The sequence below is a fragment of the Balaenoptera physalus genome (assembly GCF_965194825.1).
Source record: "Balaenoptera physalus genome assembly, chromosome: 11".
NCBI classification, from domain to species: Eukaryota; Metazoa; Chordata; class Mammalia; order Artiodactyla; family Balaenopteridae; genus Balaenoptera; species Balaenoptera physalus.
This window is the reverse complement of record NC_138896.1, coordinates 104,097,850-104,112,938: the sequence shown is the minus strand read 5'-3', so window position 1 is coordinate 104,112,938 and position 15,089 is coordinate 104,097,850. Positions and strand designations below refer to the sequence as shown.

Here is a 15,089-nt window from a genome sequence, read left to right as displayed (position 1 = left end):
TGCTGGGCGAGTGGTTATCACTACGGCAACTTTTAGGAGCTCCGGGGAGGCGACGTGGCCACCCCTGGTTACAGAGATGGAAGCGAGGCTGGGAGAGGTGAAGCCACATGGCTAGTTGGTTTCGAAACATCAGCTTCAGGAGCCCGGTCCCACCAGCGCCGCCTCGACGCCTGCCCTCCCCCGGGCTCAGGGGACTGGGGTTGGCTGCATTCTCCCCGATGGGGGCAGAAATGTGCATGTACTTTGGGGCCAGCTCTCCATTTACCAGCTGAGACCTGGCAGAGACCCTGCTGAGTGTCCCTCCCTGAGCCACAGTTTTTCATCTGTCAGTGGGTGTGATCTGGAGCGTCCCGGTAGGATGTGGTGAGGCCCAGATGAAACTGGGGTGGTCATGTATGTGCCTGGAACATGAGCTGTGAAAATCTCCTTCTCAGCAAATGGCTGGGGCGGGGGGCAACCTTCTCAGAGTCCTTCTGAGGTGGCGAGCCATTGGGCAAAGCTCGAGGTGAGCCCACGGGACAGGAAGGGTGCCCCCCGACCCCTGCAGTGCCAGCAAGTGAAGGCAGGTGTCTGGCTGCCAGGCAGCAGTCACCAGTACCTCCCACCCTGTGAATGCAGGCCACATGCCTTGGGCTGAGACTGGGGAGGCGGCCTCCCCGGCGGCCCTGATTAGGGGGTGGGGAGCCCCAGGCCCAGCACTAGGCAGCATCTGGCCCTGATAGGCAGGGCTGGGGTGGGGGGCTGGGGGCACCCAGGGGATCCCACCAGCCAGACTTCACCTGTCTGCTGTGGCCTGAGCTGGTCAACCCAGAATAAAGAGCACACAGCTCAGTGGAGGGGAGGGGTCGGCAGCTTCCCCTTGGGAGCCAGGTCACTGCCACCAGGCTCCCGGACACATGTGGGCACCTCAGAGCCCACCGCTGGGGAGCCCCTGCCCACCCTTTGCCTGAGTCACTCTCAGTGAGGCTGGGCGGGGGGGGTCTCCATGTCGTGGCTTCACACCCCTTCACCAGGAGAAGGAGAAAGTGGAATCATCCCTCCTGGAGCCAGAAACTAAGGAACACATTGACTGAACTCCTCCCCATTCTAGAATCAACCGCTCTCTCTCTCTCTCTCTCTCTCTCCCTCTCTCCCTCTCTCTCTCTCTCTCTCTCTCTCTCTCACACACATATTTCCCTTTGCCTCCTCTCAGCCCACAAAAGGCACCAACCAAATTCCAAATTAATCACTGGGGACCTTAGATCTCCCACTCCTTCTGCTTCCTGCCAGCCAACTATGGTTCCTTTACCCTCAAAGGCTGCCGGTTAATCTGTAAAATGCTCAGGGCCAAAATAATCCCAGAAGCGCTCTCTCTGTGCCCCCAGAGAATCAAGAGAGAGCCTGCAGCCACCACGGGTTTGCTCTTGTCTCAGTGGCCTCCCCGGCGTCCCTGCACAGAAGGGCAGAGCCGGCTTGGCCCTCCCTCCATCTGACATGAATGTCTGTGGCCCTGTTGCGTCTTCATGGTGACCAACGTGTGTTGTCTGATTCTCTGTTGTCTGTTAAAATTCTTTGTCGTGTAGGTAAAATGCAGGATGGCAATGTGGACGCCAGCCAGAGCAAAGGTAACCCTTTTGTATTAAACTGTGGTCCCTGCGGCCCCTCCCCGCCGGTTCTGAGGGCCACAACAGAGGCAGACGTCCATGCCTATGGGCGCCTGACACCTTTGGGGGGGTGGGTAGCTGTGATCACATGGTGCCAGGTCAAATGGAGGCAGTACCTGTTGAGGACAGGCCACCACAAGCCAGCTTCTCCCCAGCCTTTGAGCTATGCTGCCCGTTCAGCTGAAGACTTGAAGCTGGGTCTCTGAGATCTTTAGGGGCTAAGGGGCCAGGCCCCAGGCCCACCAGTCAGGCCTGTGCTGAAGGAGGAGGAGCTTGACACCTGTGGATGAGGACACTCTCTTCTACTTTTTAAGCCCCCTTTGTGTCCCTTCTGTCTAGTGACTACTTAATATCCAGCAACATGGCCCAAGGACCAACTGGGCAAAGCCCAAGCCTGTGTCTTGTCTGAATGTGGAGAAGTTGAGGAGCCACTGGGGGAAGGGTCTGTGGACTTGTTCAGGCCCAGGGGGGACCCTAGCCCACTCCTGCTGGAAATCCAGGGTGGAGCCATGTCACTCCCTGCTGTGTCCTGAATTCCAGGTCCAAGGCAGCCAGTGGCCCTGGGACCAGGGTCTCCAGCAGGAAGAGACCAACCCCTCATCACGGGGATTGTGTGCCGGCCATGCGGGGGCCCAGGCTGGGGAGTGAGGGCCTCACCGTGCTCCGCTGGGCAGTTGGGTGGGTGCCAACATCCCCACCCTGCAGGCTAACCTGGGTGTGTGTGTGTGTGTCTGTGTCTGTGTCTGTGTGTGTGCACGTGTGCTCTGCCCCCTGCAGCCAAACAGCAGGACGGGGCGGCCGCCATGGAGATGCAGCCCCTCAAGAGTGCCGAGGGCGGCGACACTGACGACAAGAAGAAGGCCAACATGCACAAGAAGGAGAAGTCGGTGCTGCAGGGCAAGCTCACCAAGCTGGCTGTGCAGATCGGCAAGGCGGGTGAGCACGCGGCCCCGGTAGATGGCACGGGGGGACACGGGGCATGCAGGGGGACCCCAGGCAGGGCCCTGCCCCGACCTGGGCCGCAGTTACCTCCTCTGCAAAGTGAGGGCTTGCGCGAGACCCACCCTTCTCTGCCACAGAACCAGTCTGAGTCCTTATACGGTAGGCACTCAGTTCGCACTTAGGCAGAAGAGTGAAGGTAAAAGCATGGGCTCTGGGGGCAGCCTGCCTGTGTTCTCGTCCAGCTACAGCTCTGAGAACTTGGGCAGGTACCTTCACCGAGCTCTGAGCCTCCGCCTCCCGGTCTGTGGACTTGGGGTCCCGTAGTCCCTACTTCACAGGTTGCTATGAGGAGTAAAGGAGATTATTTACCCGTACAGGCGCTCAGCACTTGGCAGGTGTGGTGGCTGGACAGGGGGCAGACCCTGTAGGGCCTGGAGTTAGCAATGCAGGCTTTATCCTGAGGACAGTGGGAGCCCTGGAAGAGGTGTGAGCAGGGGAGGGCAGGGACGGAGTTGAGCTGTATGGTGACCGCCCAGCTGCCGTGCAGAGGAAAGATTGAAGAAGTGGAGGGCAGTGCCAGGAGCCCGGCGAGAAGCCCCTTGTTTGAGCCCCAGCACGTGCCGGGTTTCCCGAGTTAGTAGCTGCAGGTGATGGCTGATGACGGCCCCTCTTGCCCCGGGAAGCCGAGCCCAGAAACAAGGTGAGCCCTGCCGCCCTGACACGGCCTTGGCCTCCCCTCCCGGGTAAGGATGTGGCAGACGCCAAGGCCTCCCCACCTGGCTGCCTGCTCCTCTATGGCTGTCTCCCGGCTCTAATTATAGGCACCACAGTGTGGAGAAAAGAGGCAAATTACAGGCTTGACTGTCTATATTTAAACTTGGGGGCCTGATGACAGCTCCCGGCTGCTGGGAGCTTGGCTTCCCGCCTCTGCAACTGTCAGACAGGGATCGAGCCGGCTCTGTGTCTCCGCAGCTGGCGGTGCGGGCGGGGCAGTGATGGGTCCAGGGATTTCCTCCATCCCCGCCACGGAGAAAACTCGACGGAAACGTGGCTCTGGAGGGCAGGGAACGAAGCGACGAGAGCCACCCCGTGGCCTTCACAGTCCTCACTCATCTCCCTCCCCTACTCAGCTCTGCCAAGCATGGAGTTCAGAGTCTAGCACTTCTGGTTCAAATCCCACCTCTGTTTCTCTCCTGGGCTGAATTCCCTGAAAGCAGAACCTGACGTGGGTGGGCACAGGATCTGGCGGGGTGCTCTCAGGTGAGACCCGTGAAGGGTCAGGGATGCAACAGAGCCCAGGAAGAAGCAGAGGCAGCCGGGGTTTCTGGAGAAATCCCAGTCTCCGCCTGATCTTACGGGGAGCTCTGGAGCATGGTACCTCTGCAGGGTCTGCCCTGCCCTGCAGCAAGGTGTCTGGGCTTCTGGACCTCCACCTCAGCCATTGGATATTGGCCACCAAACTGGGGTGGGTGGACTCCCAGGCACTTTGTGACAAGGAGACGCCAGTTGCCCAAGCAATCATCCTCCTCTGGCAGAGGCTTCAGGTGTGGGCAGCCTCAGCGGCAGCTGTACAGCGCATGCAGCAGACAGGGGTGGTTGGGCGCACGGGGCTGTCAAGAGCGATCCTGCCAGCAGCCAGTAGCCACCTGCAGGTGCTAATTCTACAGTGCCTCCCTGGCCTGTGGCCTCGGGCAAGTCACTTCCCCTCCCCAAGCCCCTGCTGTTTCCTCAGCCTGGAACACTCTTCCCCCAGGTCACTACCTGGCTGCTCATCATTCCTCTGTGTGCTCAAATATCACCTCCTCCAGGAAGTCTTCCCTGGCCACCCTAGCTAAAGTAGCCACTGGATCTACCAGCCCATGTTGCATTTTTTTTCTTCTTTTTAGTTTTATTAAGATATAATTTATATATTAAAAAATTGCACACGTTTAATGCGTGATGAGTTTCCACATATGCATATGCCCATGATACCAGTCACCACAACCAAGGTACTAAACTTATCCACCACCTCCAAAAATTCCCTTGTGTTCTTTCATGGGTTTTTTCGGGTTTTGTTTTTTGGGTAAGAACACTTAAGATCCTCTTAAGCAATTATGAAGTGCACAATACTGCATTGTTAAACTATCGGCGCTATGCTATACGGCAGAGCTCTAGAACTTTCTCATCTTGCATAACTGAAACTTTTTCCCCACTAAAAACAACTCTCCTTTTCCCGTCCCTGCAGCCCCTGGCAACCTCCCTTCTATTCTCTGCTTCTATGGGTTTGACTATTTTAGATTGTTCAGATAAGTCCTTCTGTGTCTGGCCTATTTTACTGAGCATAAAGCCCTTCAGGTCCAGCCATGTTGTTGCAAATGGCAGGATTTCCTTCTTTTTAAAGCTGAATAATATTCCATTGTACATATAGCCCACATTTTCTTTATCCATTCATCTGTCAATGGACATTTGGGTTGTTTTCGTATCTTCAGCCCATGTCACTTCCTACCACGTCAACCTGGAGTTTTTCTTGACAGCGTTATCTGTATCTGAATTATCTTGTTTGTGTGTTTGTTTCTTGTCTGCCTCCCCCTCTAGAATCTCAGCTTCCCAAGGGCTGAAAGGGACTCTGTCCTCTTTACTGCTGTGTCCCTAGTTCCTGGAGTAGGAAATAGTATGTACCTGAAGGCAGGAGGAAATAAGTGGTACCCTCTGCACATCCTATGTGTGAGGGCACCATGCAAGTAGTTACTTATTCACATGATCACTCAGCACCTACTATGCGTCGGGCACTGTACTAGGCAATTTACATGCATTCATCGCATTTGATCCTTACAAAACCATGTGAAATAAATATGCATCCCCATTGTACAGAGGAAGAAACTGAGGCTCTTTAAGGATTAAGGACTTGCCCCAGGCCACCAAGCTGAGCTGGGGTGTGAGCTAGGGCCTGCCTGACCCCAGAGCCCTTTGAGCCAAGGCTTTGGTCCACATCTCCCTTCCCGGGGCCCCGCACCCCCAGGAAATCCCCTGACAGGTCTCCTCCCACCCGTGTCACAGGCCTGGTGATGTCAGCCATCACGGTGATCATCCTGGTGCTCTACTTCACCGTGGACACCTTCGTGGTCAACAAGAAGCCATGGTTGCCCGAGTGCACGCCCGTCTACGTGCAGTACTTCGTCAAGTTCTTCATCATTGGTGTGACGGTGCTGGTGGTCGCCGTGCCCGAGGGGCTTCCTCTGGCTGTCACCATCTCACTGGCCTACTCGGTGAAGGTGAGGAGGGGAGAGCAGGGCGGGCCAGCTGATGCCACTGAGATCGGCTGCCCCCAGCTGGGGGTCCGTGGGGTGGCCGGCGGGGCCAGTGCCGGGGATGAGAGAAGAGCTAAGTAGAGGGAGTGGGGATGGTGGAAGCTCGGAGAGAGGATGCATGCAGGAGGCTGAAACTCACGTGCCTCCAGGAGAGCCACACCCTGGCTAAGGGGACAGCTGTTATTCAGCACAGCCAAGTGTCACCTTGTAGGGATGGGGTCCAGTGTTGCCAGATATTCACATTTTTTCCAAGAGAAGCCAGAAATCTGGACTTAAGATAAACCCTCCTGATTTTTAAACATTGACGATCAACTCAACTTTAAAAGAATAAATTAGATGCAGGTATCACCCTACAGGCCCACACCCCACCCCCGTCCCACCAAACGTAGGCAGAAGCCTGGCCATCGCAGCCTTAGGCCCCGCTGTAGCCATAGTACTTGTATGACTAATCTCGGAGTTTGCTCCCTGAAGTTTGAAAGGGATAAGCCTAAAATAAAAAGGATGTCTGGTTTTATGAAAGCCCCTCCTCGGACTTCCCTGGTGGCGCAGTGGTTGAGAATCCGCCTGCTAATGCAGGGGACACGGGTTCGAGCCCTGGTCTGGGAAGATCCCACATGCCACGGAGCAACTAAGCCCCTGCGCCACAACTACTGAGCCTGCGCTCTAGAGCCCGCGAGCCACAGCTTCTGAGGCCACACGCCACGACTACTGAAGCCCACGCACCTGGAGCCCGTGCTCCGCAACAAGAGAAGCCACCGCGATGAGAGGCCCGCGCACCGCAACGAAGAGTAGCCCCCGCTCGCCGCAACTAGACAAAGCCCGCACGCAGCAACGAAGACCCAACACAGCCAAAAATAAATACATAAATATTTTTAAAAAAGAAAAAAAATTTTTTAATTAAAAAAAATAAATAAAAACAATAGCTTCTATTATTAAAAAAAAAAGCCCCCTCCTCTCAGGGGATGGGCTAAAAATATGAAGTTTTAAAAGCAGTTCAATAAAGGGCAAGTAGGCCCATGAATGCCTTGGGCCTGGGGGTGCTCCTAAACGCCACCCCGATGGCAGAGCCCCACCTCCTTCTGCTTCCAGGCCCATGGCCGTCGGTGGAGCCCAAACACTAGGGTAAGGGGCTGGCATCTCATGAGCACCGGGCGCCTGACCCTCTTGGGGACACTTCAAGCCTGGCTCACCCCCAGGTCCTCACACCCTGGGCTCATCATTTTCCCTTGGTCCCGTGGTTTCCCCACCTCGGAGAGCAAGGCCCTGCGCTCCTGTTTCCCAGGGCCCTGAGTCCAGGATGTCCCTGCCAGGGCAGAGGCCAGGTCATGTTTAAAAACAAGGCATTCGCTCCGAGAATGCAGAGCCGCCAGAGGGCACGATGAGCGTCAGTTTCCAAGCTGGAATTTGGGCTGGGCTCACCGATGTAATTTCATACAGAAAAGAGATCTCAGGGCAGGTGCCAGAAAGTGGCAGCTATGTGTAAAGGATACCGCCCTTATCATCTCCTTGTTTTGGGGTTCTCGAAGAAACTCCATCCCACAAACCAAAGCCCAAACAGGTCACAGCACAATGCTGATCGGGGGCCTGGGACTCAGAGATGGAGACCTCACGCTGCCGTGAGCCGGGACCGCACAAGCCACCCAGTTGAGCTCGAGGTCTCCTTAAAAGTCTCACAGCTTCGATTTCGGGGCTTCCCATGCAGACACTGTTAGGCCTCTACACCTGTAGTTTGTATCTCTGGCACCTGTGCCTTCAGCTGCCTTAGGTAGTGTTACTTGTACAGTCACGTGATAAACTTAGTACTTAGTACAGCTCCCCCAACCCAGGAGGGGCAAACTCTCCCCTTTCTGAGCCTGGACCTAGCCCCTGGGAGCCGTCATCAAAAGAATAGTGGTGACCACTTAGATCAGCGCTGTCCAATAGAGACATAATGTCAGCTGCATGTGTGATTTTAAGTCTCCTGGTAGCCACGTTAAAAAGAAAAATCAGAAAGAAACAGGTGAAATTAATTTTAATAATGTACTTAATCTAATATGTCCAAGTTATTATCAAGCCAACATGTAATATTTGATAATATACCAGTCATTAATGAGGTATTTCACATTTCTCTTTTCATAATAAGTCTTCAAAACTGGATGTGTAATTTACACTTATAGCACATTTCACATCAGACCAGCCCTGTTTCCAGTACTTAAGAGCTTCACGTAGCAACCATATTGGGAGGCTCAGGCCTATACATTCTTAAGCCCCAGAGACGAGCCCTCTTCACAGAGGACAGATAGGCAGAGTCCTGATGGAATGATCCAGGCTGTGAGGTTAAACAGAGCTGGGTTCAAATGCCAGCTTTAACCCTCACTAGGTGTGTCTTCCTGGTCAAGCTGCTTTGCCTTGGCTTCTTTGGTTGCCAGAATGGAGTACAAGAGTCCTTGAAGGTTTCATAGGATCCTTGTAACATCAGACGAGAAAATAAGTGCGGAAGAACTTTACAAACTGTGAAGTATGTTGCAAACTCAAATTGCTGCTGAATGCATCCATTCAACATACATCCATTCAACATACATCTATTGTTACTATTATCACAGGTTATGATAAGAGAAACTGCAAGAGCACATAATTCTACCAATGCTCATTTTTTAGTAACATGACCTACTATAAAATTATTCTAATTGCACTCCTTTTTTACCCTTGGTATAAAGAGTTATAATGAGGAACAAGAATAAAGGAAACCAGATTCCTAGGCACAGACTAGAACTACATCTGACTCAGCCTTTAGCTAAATGCACCTTTTCACATCCGTCCTTGCCAGATAGGGTCACTATGTCGTAAGGGCCTGCAGTAAGAGTGGTGGTTCCTTGAGAATCACTTTATGTGCATTATTTGCTTGAGAACCTGGAAGAAGCTAGGAGTGTGATGCTGGGAAGGAGAAAGGACAGTGAATATAAGAAAATTAATCATATGTAGAGTAGGATTTCATTTTTGTCATAAATTTAAAAAGAAAGGATATTCATATGTAAGATGTATCAGTGCTAGGTGGTAGAATTATGGTTGATTTGTTTTCTTTTTTGTGTATCTTTATTTAAAAGAAATTTGTGATTTTTATTACATAAGTTATAGGATGTATTCATTGTAGAAAAATAGAAGCTATAGATTTTTAAAAGAAGGCAATAACAATCTTCTATAAATCTACCACCCAGAAATAATGACACTAATATTTTGTTTATTTCCAGATAGTGTCCTATGTCTATTAACATATGTATAACTTAAATTTATTCACTTTTGGTGAAACCAAAGTGACAGTGAAAACCAAGCACCAGTGAAAGATGGTACCTTTGAAAAAACCCATAACCAGATAAGGAATTTATTTCTGTTAGGGTGCAAGAGGAAACTATTTGAAGTAATCAGAAAGGACCCAATCTTCATTTATCATCCTTTTCCCTATTTTTTCCATAAAGAATACAGATTACTTCTGTAATCCAAATTAATAAAGTCAACTAATCAACTCTTTTAAATGCCTCGAATAATTAAAAAGAAAAGAAAAAGAGAGAGAGAGAGAGAAAGGGCTGCACACAGAAAAGGAGTCCAGATGACAGGGGCTGTAGCAACCAAGATCCTTCGCGCATGTGTGAAGCAAAGGGGCAGCTCTGCCTCATTTCCTGCGTGTTTACACCGTGACCCTGCCTCCCAGCTCCCTCTCCTCACTGTTGCCATCTCACCTGCCCCTTCCCCCAGAAAATGATGAAGGACAACAACCTGGTCCGCCACCTGGACGCCTGTGAGACCATGGGCAATGCCACGGCCATCTGCTCGGACAAGACGGGCACACTCACCACCAATCGCATGACGGTGGTGCAGGTCTACGTGGGTGACGTCCATTACAAGGAGATCCCCGACCCCAGCTCCATCAACGCCAAAACCATGGAGCTGCTGGTCAGCGCCATTGCCATCAACAGCGCCTACACCACCAAGATTCTGGTAAGTGGTGCAGCCTCCACCAGAGGGAGGAGCGTCCAGGGGGCGATACAGAAGTACTGGGCAGGCTAAGCAATGTGATGCATAATTTTAAATCCTACTGATGTATTTTGGGTGGTCAGATAGTAAGCAGCTTGTTTCTCTTTGACTTAGCTATGCTGTCTGCATGACAAAAAAGAAAGATTGCTGTTAATTATGTTTTTTAGACCCTGTCATTGCCCTCCCTACCAAAAAAAAAAAATCTTTTTATTCGTTAGCTTTTGCTGTATAACTACTCCAAAACGTAGTGGCTGAAAACCAGACTGTGTATTTAGCTCACATGTCTGTGAGGCAGGAGTTCAGGCTGGGCTCAACGGGGGGACCACGTCCTCGTGTATCTGCGGTGGGTCACATGCACGACTCTGCTGACCTTGGCAGGACTCTAGGCTGATCTGGGATGACCTCGGCTGGGATGGTTCATCTCTGCGTGGTCCACCTCCTCCAGCAGGCTAATCTGGGCTCTTCATGTTGTCATTTTGCCACATCCTATTGGCCAGCACAAGTCGAGAGGCCTGTCCAGATTCAAGCAGCAGGGAAAGAGACTCCATCTCTAATGGGAGGAACTTCAGAGTCACATTGTAAAGGGTGTGGATTCAGAGAGGGTACTAACTGTGGCCATTTACACAATCTACCACTGGCGACGACATTGTTGTTAGTAATAGTAGTGGTAGTACTAGCTTTGTTAAGAAAAACTCTCATATTCCTGTCTCAGCTCAGCTGCCTAGACGCATCATGCTAGAACCTCTGCCTGATTGGTTTAGAAGCACAGGTTGCCTTTTTGTAATTAACCAGTATTTGAATGAAGAGAAATACAAACTTGTCCGTCCAGAGCTCAGTCGGCTCCCAGATGTAGGACATTTCTACAGTGTGAGCATCTGGGTGAGCAACCGAGCTTTTCTGCTTTCCCTGCCAACGCGTCCTAGCCCTGACCTCTCCCTTCGGCTCCTGAGCCAGCCTGAACCTTCAGGATCGGGCTGGGTGGCGGGAGTGCCAGAAGCTTTATCGAATCTGGGAGAAGAGCATGAGTCAGCGGCAAAGGGCCAAAGGTTGGTGGGGGGTACGGGAGGAGGTGACTCCTGCCTCTAGACACTGGGGCTGCAAGGACTGCACCCTCCCCTGCGGTTGAGCAGGTACTCCTGCCATCAGCCCAGAGCTGCAGGCTGGGGAGGCAGCACTGACAGAAGGAGAAAGTAGGTCGGGAGAAAGCGTGCAGATGGATGATAGAGGATGCTGGGGACGGCAGGAGCGGGGGGCGGGGGAATGCCAGAAAAGATGGCGTTTTTGTCTTCTCCCCACCCCACCCCATCCCCTGCCTCCCAGCCCCGATTTGGGAATCAAGGGAGATTGACGATGCTTTATTCTGTTCCCCAGGCCTTCCTAAAATAACTGAGATGCTGTTAATGATCTCGTCCCGCAGAGAGGGGAATGGGGCAATTCCCAGAACAGGCTTCTGGTGATGGGGGTGGCCGTGTGGGCAGAGCCCTGCAAGATGGGCTTGAATTGAGATGTATATTATGCAATTAGAGTAAAAAGGAGTTCTTGGATCTGCCAGGAGGGCTGCAAAACATCTTTGCAGCGATAAGGCTCAATTAGGCAGTGCTTCACAGCACCGGTGGCAAAGCTAAAATTCATTTCCAGATGTGGTTGAATGAGGCTGTATCCAGGTGGCTTAAAGGACAGGGGTCCATCAGTCCGCCTGGGGAAAAAGTGTATCTGCCAAGACTGGAAAGAGCTCAAGGACCTGGGAACCGGGATCCTTGGTTTGTAAACCGGCCAAGTCACTTACCTCTCGGGCACCAGTGTCCCCTTCTGTGCCTTGAACCCTGGCATCCTAGAACCCTTGTGCCTCTCTTTCTGGGGCTTCCCTGAAAGAACCCTGGCCGCACGGTTCTCTTCGCTGGGGGCTGATGGCCGTCAGTGTGGAAGGGACAGCAGAGGCCCCTGGTATGTCTGGGTGGTGGTTAAAGCTCACACTCTGGAGCCAGACGGCCTGGGTTCAAATCCCTCCCTAGCTGTGTGACTGTAAACAAGTTACTTAACTTCTCCGTGCCCCAGTTTCCTGGCGGAGATGATAGGATTATTGTGAGGATGAAATGAGTTAGTAAGTGGAAAGTGCCTAGCACAAGGCCTGGCACATATTCAGCACTCAGGGTGATTAGCGTTGTTGTTCGTCAGCAGTAAAATCATCCCTTTGTAGCCAGGCAGAGGCTAATCAATAAACGAATAGACAGCAGAGGCATCAGGGCTACAGAGGGAAAGGGTCTTGCCCAGAGTTACACAACCAATTAGTGACAAAGCCAACTTATAGATACCCTAAAGCCAGCTATTGAGTAGGGTGTCCAGATTAGGTTCTTGGTCCTTGAAACCAATCCTGCAGCATCTTTAGTATTGGTTGGTCTCAGGAAGGAAGGCCTGGAGTCCAGAGGGTCAGATTCACAGCCAGGGATGTCAGCCATATTGGGAGAAGGGGCTCCCAGGGACTGCCCTTCTAGGCCTAGAGGAATTCTGAGAAGAGTCACAGGCTGCTCAGTCGAGGGTGGAAGTCCAGCCACCCTCCAGACCAGTCTGGGAAATCTAGACTGCAAAACATCCTTGCCATGCAGGAGGAGACGGGCAGGAAAGGCACGCAATGTCCCCACACTACCCATAAGCTTTGGTTGGGAAATGAGCTTGGCCTGGGAAACAGACCATGGGCAAGGCTGTATTTCCCCCTGTACGAGGGTGCCGATTCTTCTGTGTCTTCTTGCAGTCTGATGCAGGCTGTGTGCTCTTTGAGAGAGAGAGACACAGCTGAGTTATCTCTACTCCCCCCAGCATAGGCTCTTGGGAAGTACTGGTTGGGCGGGTGAGGTCAGTGAATTGACTGGTGAAAAAATTTATAGATAGGTATCAGTGAGATGAGGACTAGGTAGGGAGAGGGATGGATGGATAGATAGATGGATGGAGAGATGGGTGGGTGGGTGAATGGATGGATGGATGAGTAAATGGAAGAGTAGACAGACGGATGAATATGTGGGTGGTGGATGGGTGAATATGAATTGATAAGAGGCTCAAGACAGGGCTGCCTCTATGTTCTACTTTCCTATTCTTGTGGCAGCAAGAAGTAGGAGTTGGCCTTGGTCCCAGTCCCACGGCTAATACCAGTGCTCTCTTGGTACCTCCAGCATGCCGAGCGAATCTCTTCTGAAACTGCCCTCAACTCTCTAGTCTGCATCGATCCGGAGACTTCCAAATTAGCTAGTGCCTGTTATTCTAAAAGATTTTTTTAAAAACTAGCTGAGTATTTGCAGGGATAGGTTGTGTAGGTGTAATCTACATGGATTTGCCGGCCTTAAGGACCCCCTGGTCCAGCCCCCTCCCTTTACTCTGAGGCCCAGAAATGGGAGAGGACTTGGGCCAAGTCACCCTGTGGGTTAGTGGAGTTAGAATCCAGATGTCCTGACACCCAATCCAGTAAGCAGAGGTCAGGAGCTTTGGCTCTGAAGTCCGACAGACCAAGATTCAAACTTCAGTTGCAGCACTTACCACCCATGTGACCCTGAGCAAGTTAACTAACCTCTTCAAGCCTCTGTTTTCCAGTCTGTAAAATGAATGTACAATTAATCATAATCACTGATATTCACTTAGCCAGACTCATTGCTGAGTGCTTAACCCATGTTGCCTTGTATGAGGACCCCGTGAAGTAGGTGGCATGGCGTCTCCAGTTCGTGGATCAGGACACTGATGCTGGGAGGAGTTAAAGAACATGCCCAGAGCCCCAGAGCAGAGGAGACGCTGAGCCAGGGTTCACATCCAGGTCTGTCCGGTCCAGAGCCTGCACAGCTTACCGCCACTCCTTCTGCAAGTCCTCTGGCTGCACCTTTGCCTTGAGGCAGTTCCAGGGCTGCTGTAAGATCAGATGAGAAGATGTATATGTGGCTGTCAGCACAGTGCTTGACATGTAGCAAGCGCTCTGTTCCGCTCCAGTTGTTACCCTTATTACTTCTATTATTATTTCTGAGCCTTACCCTCTGTAGTTTGCTTTGCCAGCCACTGTCTAGCTTGACCCTCCACATCCCTTCCAGGTAATCAAGGCAAATATGACAATTCCCGTCTTGCAGCCAAGAAAACAGAGCTGCAGAAATATCGAGTAACCTGCCCAGGGCTGCTCCTGACACCAAGCGACAGAGTTGAGCCCAGAGAATTCTGGAGGAGTTTACCAAGCGGGTGAGGGAGCAAGGTCATTCCAGGCAGGGCCACAGCCTGCCAAAGCCCAGAGACCTCTCAGGAGATGTGGCAGTCTGTGGCCTGGACGTTTCCCAGGGCCACAATGATGAGAGGCGAGGCTGGGAAGGCGGAGGGGGAGCTGGGTGGCAGCAGATAAGCCCTTAGTAGGCTTTCTCATCACAATGCTGAGAACCACCCAGGCACGGGTGGAGGGTGGTGTGACAGCCAAGGCTGCCAGCGGGAAGGCCAGAAAAAGTGACCCAGGAGGCCCCTCTCAGAGGGCCAGCCTCAACCCCATGCCCCATCCCTTCTGCGGATGGCAGAACTTTCTTCTTTCCACTCCTATTTCTAACCATTAGGAACTAAACTTGCCCTCTGAGGGAAGCTACATGAATTATCTTTTAGTCAGAAATTGATTCCCCACCTCAGAAATCCTGGCATACCCTCAGATTTGCTTTGTCGCTTCCGACTCTTTGAACGTCAAGACTTCTGCTAGCTTCTTCTTGTAGCCCTGCTGCTTCTTGAGCTGCAGCTGAGCTTTCAAACGGAAATAGCTCCTTCCTCAGACTTTAGAGGCACTGCGCTTTCTTGGGAAAGCATTCTCCTTTTCCACCCACGTTTATTCTGTGTGCTGAAACCACCCAAGCGGACTTAAAGTTTATATTTTATGAGACCTCTTTTAACGTAGGTTGACACTACAGTTAACATTTGAATTATTAAAATGAAGATGGGCACTTGTGGAGCCGAATTGTTGGAAGTTTATGGCGTATGTTCTGGAAACATCAACTACTGAAAGAAAAACAAATCTCCTTGGAGTCCCTGAAGTGGTTCTGGAAGAAGGAGCAGGGAGGATCTGCCTGGAAGGATGGTTTTCCTGAATAAATAAGCCAAACTTCACCTAGTTAGAAACTCCAGGTCTTCAGTCTACCCCATTCCCAAACTGAGGTGCCTTCATCCACAGAGAGCCCCCATGACCCCCAAATGCAGGAAGGATCTGCTTGAT

At 51.8% G+C, this 15,089-nt stretch overlaps 1 protein-coding gene across 10 annotated transcripts in view; it reads left to right on the top strand.

Annotated features, from left to right (window-relative positions):
- The window catches only part of ATP2B2 (ATPase plasma membrane Ca2+ transporting 2), a 354,644-nt gene that overhangs the window by 299,881 nt on the left and 39,674 nt on the right, over window positions 1-15,089 (top strand). For 8 of the 10 annotated variants that reach the window (XM_082415648.1, XM_082415644.1, XM_082415649.1 and 5 more), the window contains 4 exons: window positions 1,563-1,604; window positions 2,421-2,579; window positions 5,622-5,836; window positions 9,602-9,844. In XM_082415648.1, the coding sequence (XP_082271774.1) occupies window positions 1,563-1,604; window positions 2,421-2,579; window positions 5,622-5,836; window positions 9,602-9,844 (659 nt within the window). The remainder of the gene's footprint in view (window positions 1-1,562; window positions 1,605-2,420; window positions 2,580-5,621; window positions 5,837-9,601; window positions 9,845-15,089) is intronic. The other 2 variants (XM_082415652.1, XM_082415653.1) reach the window with 1 other exon arrangement.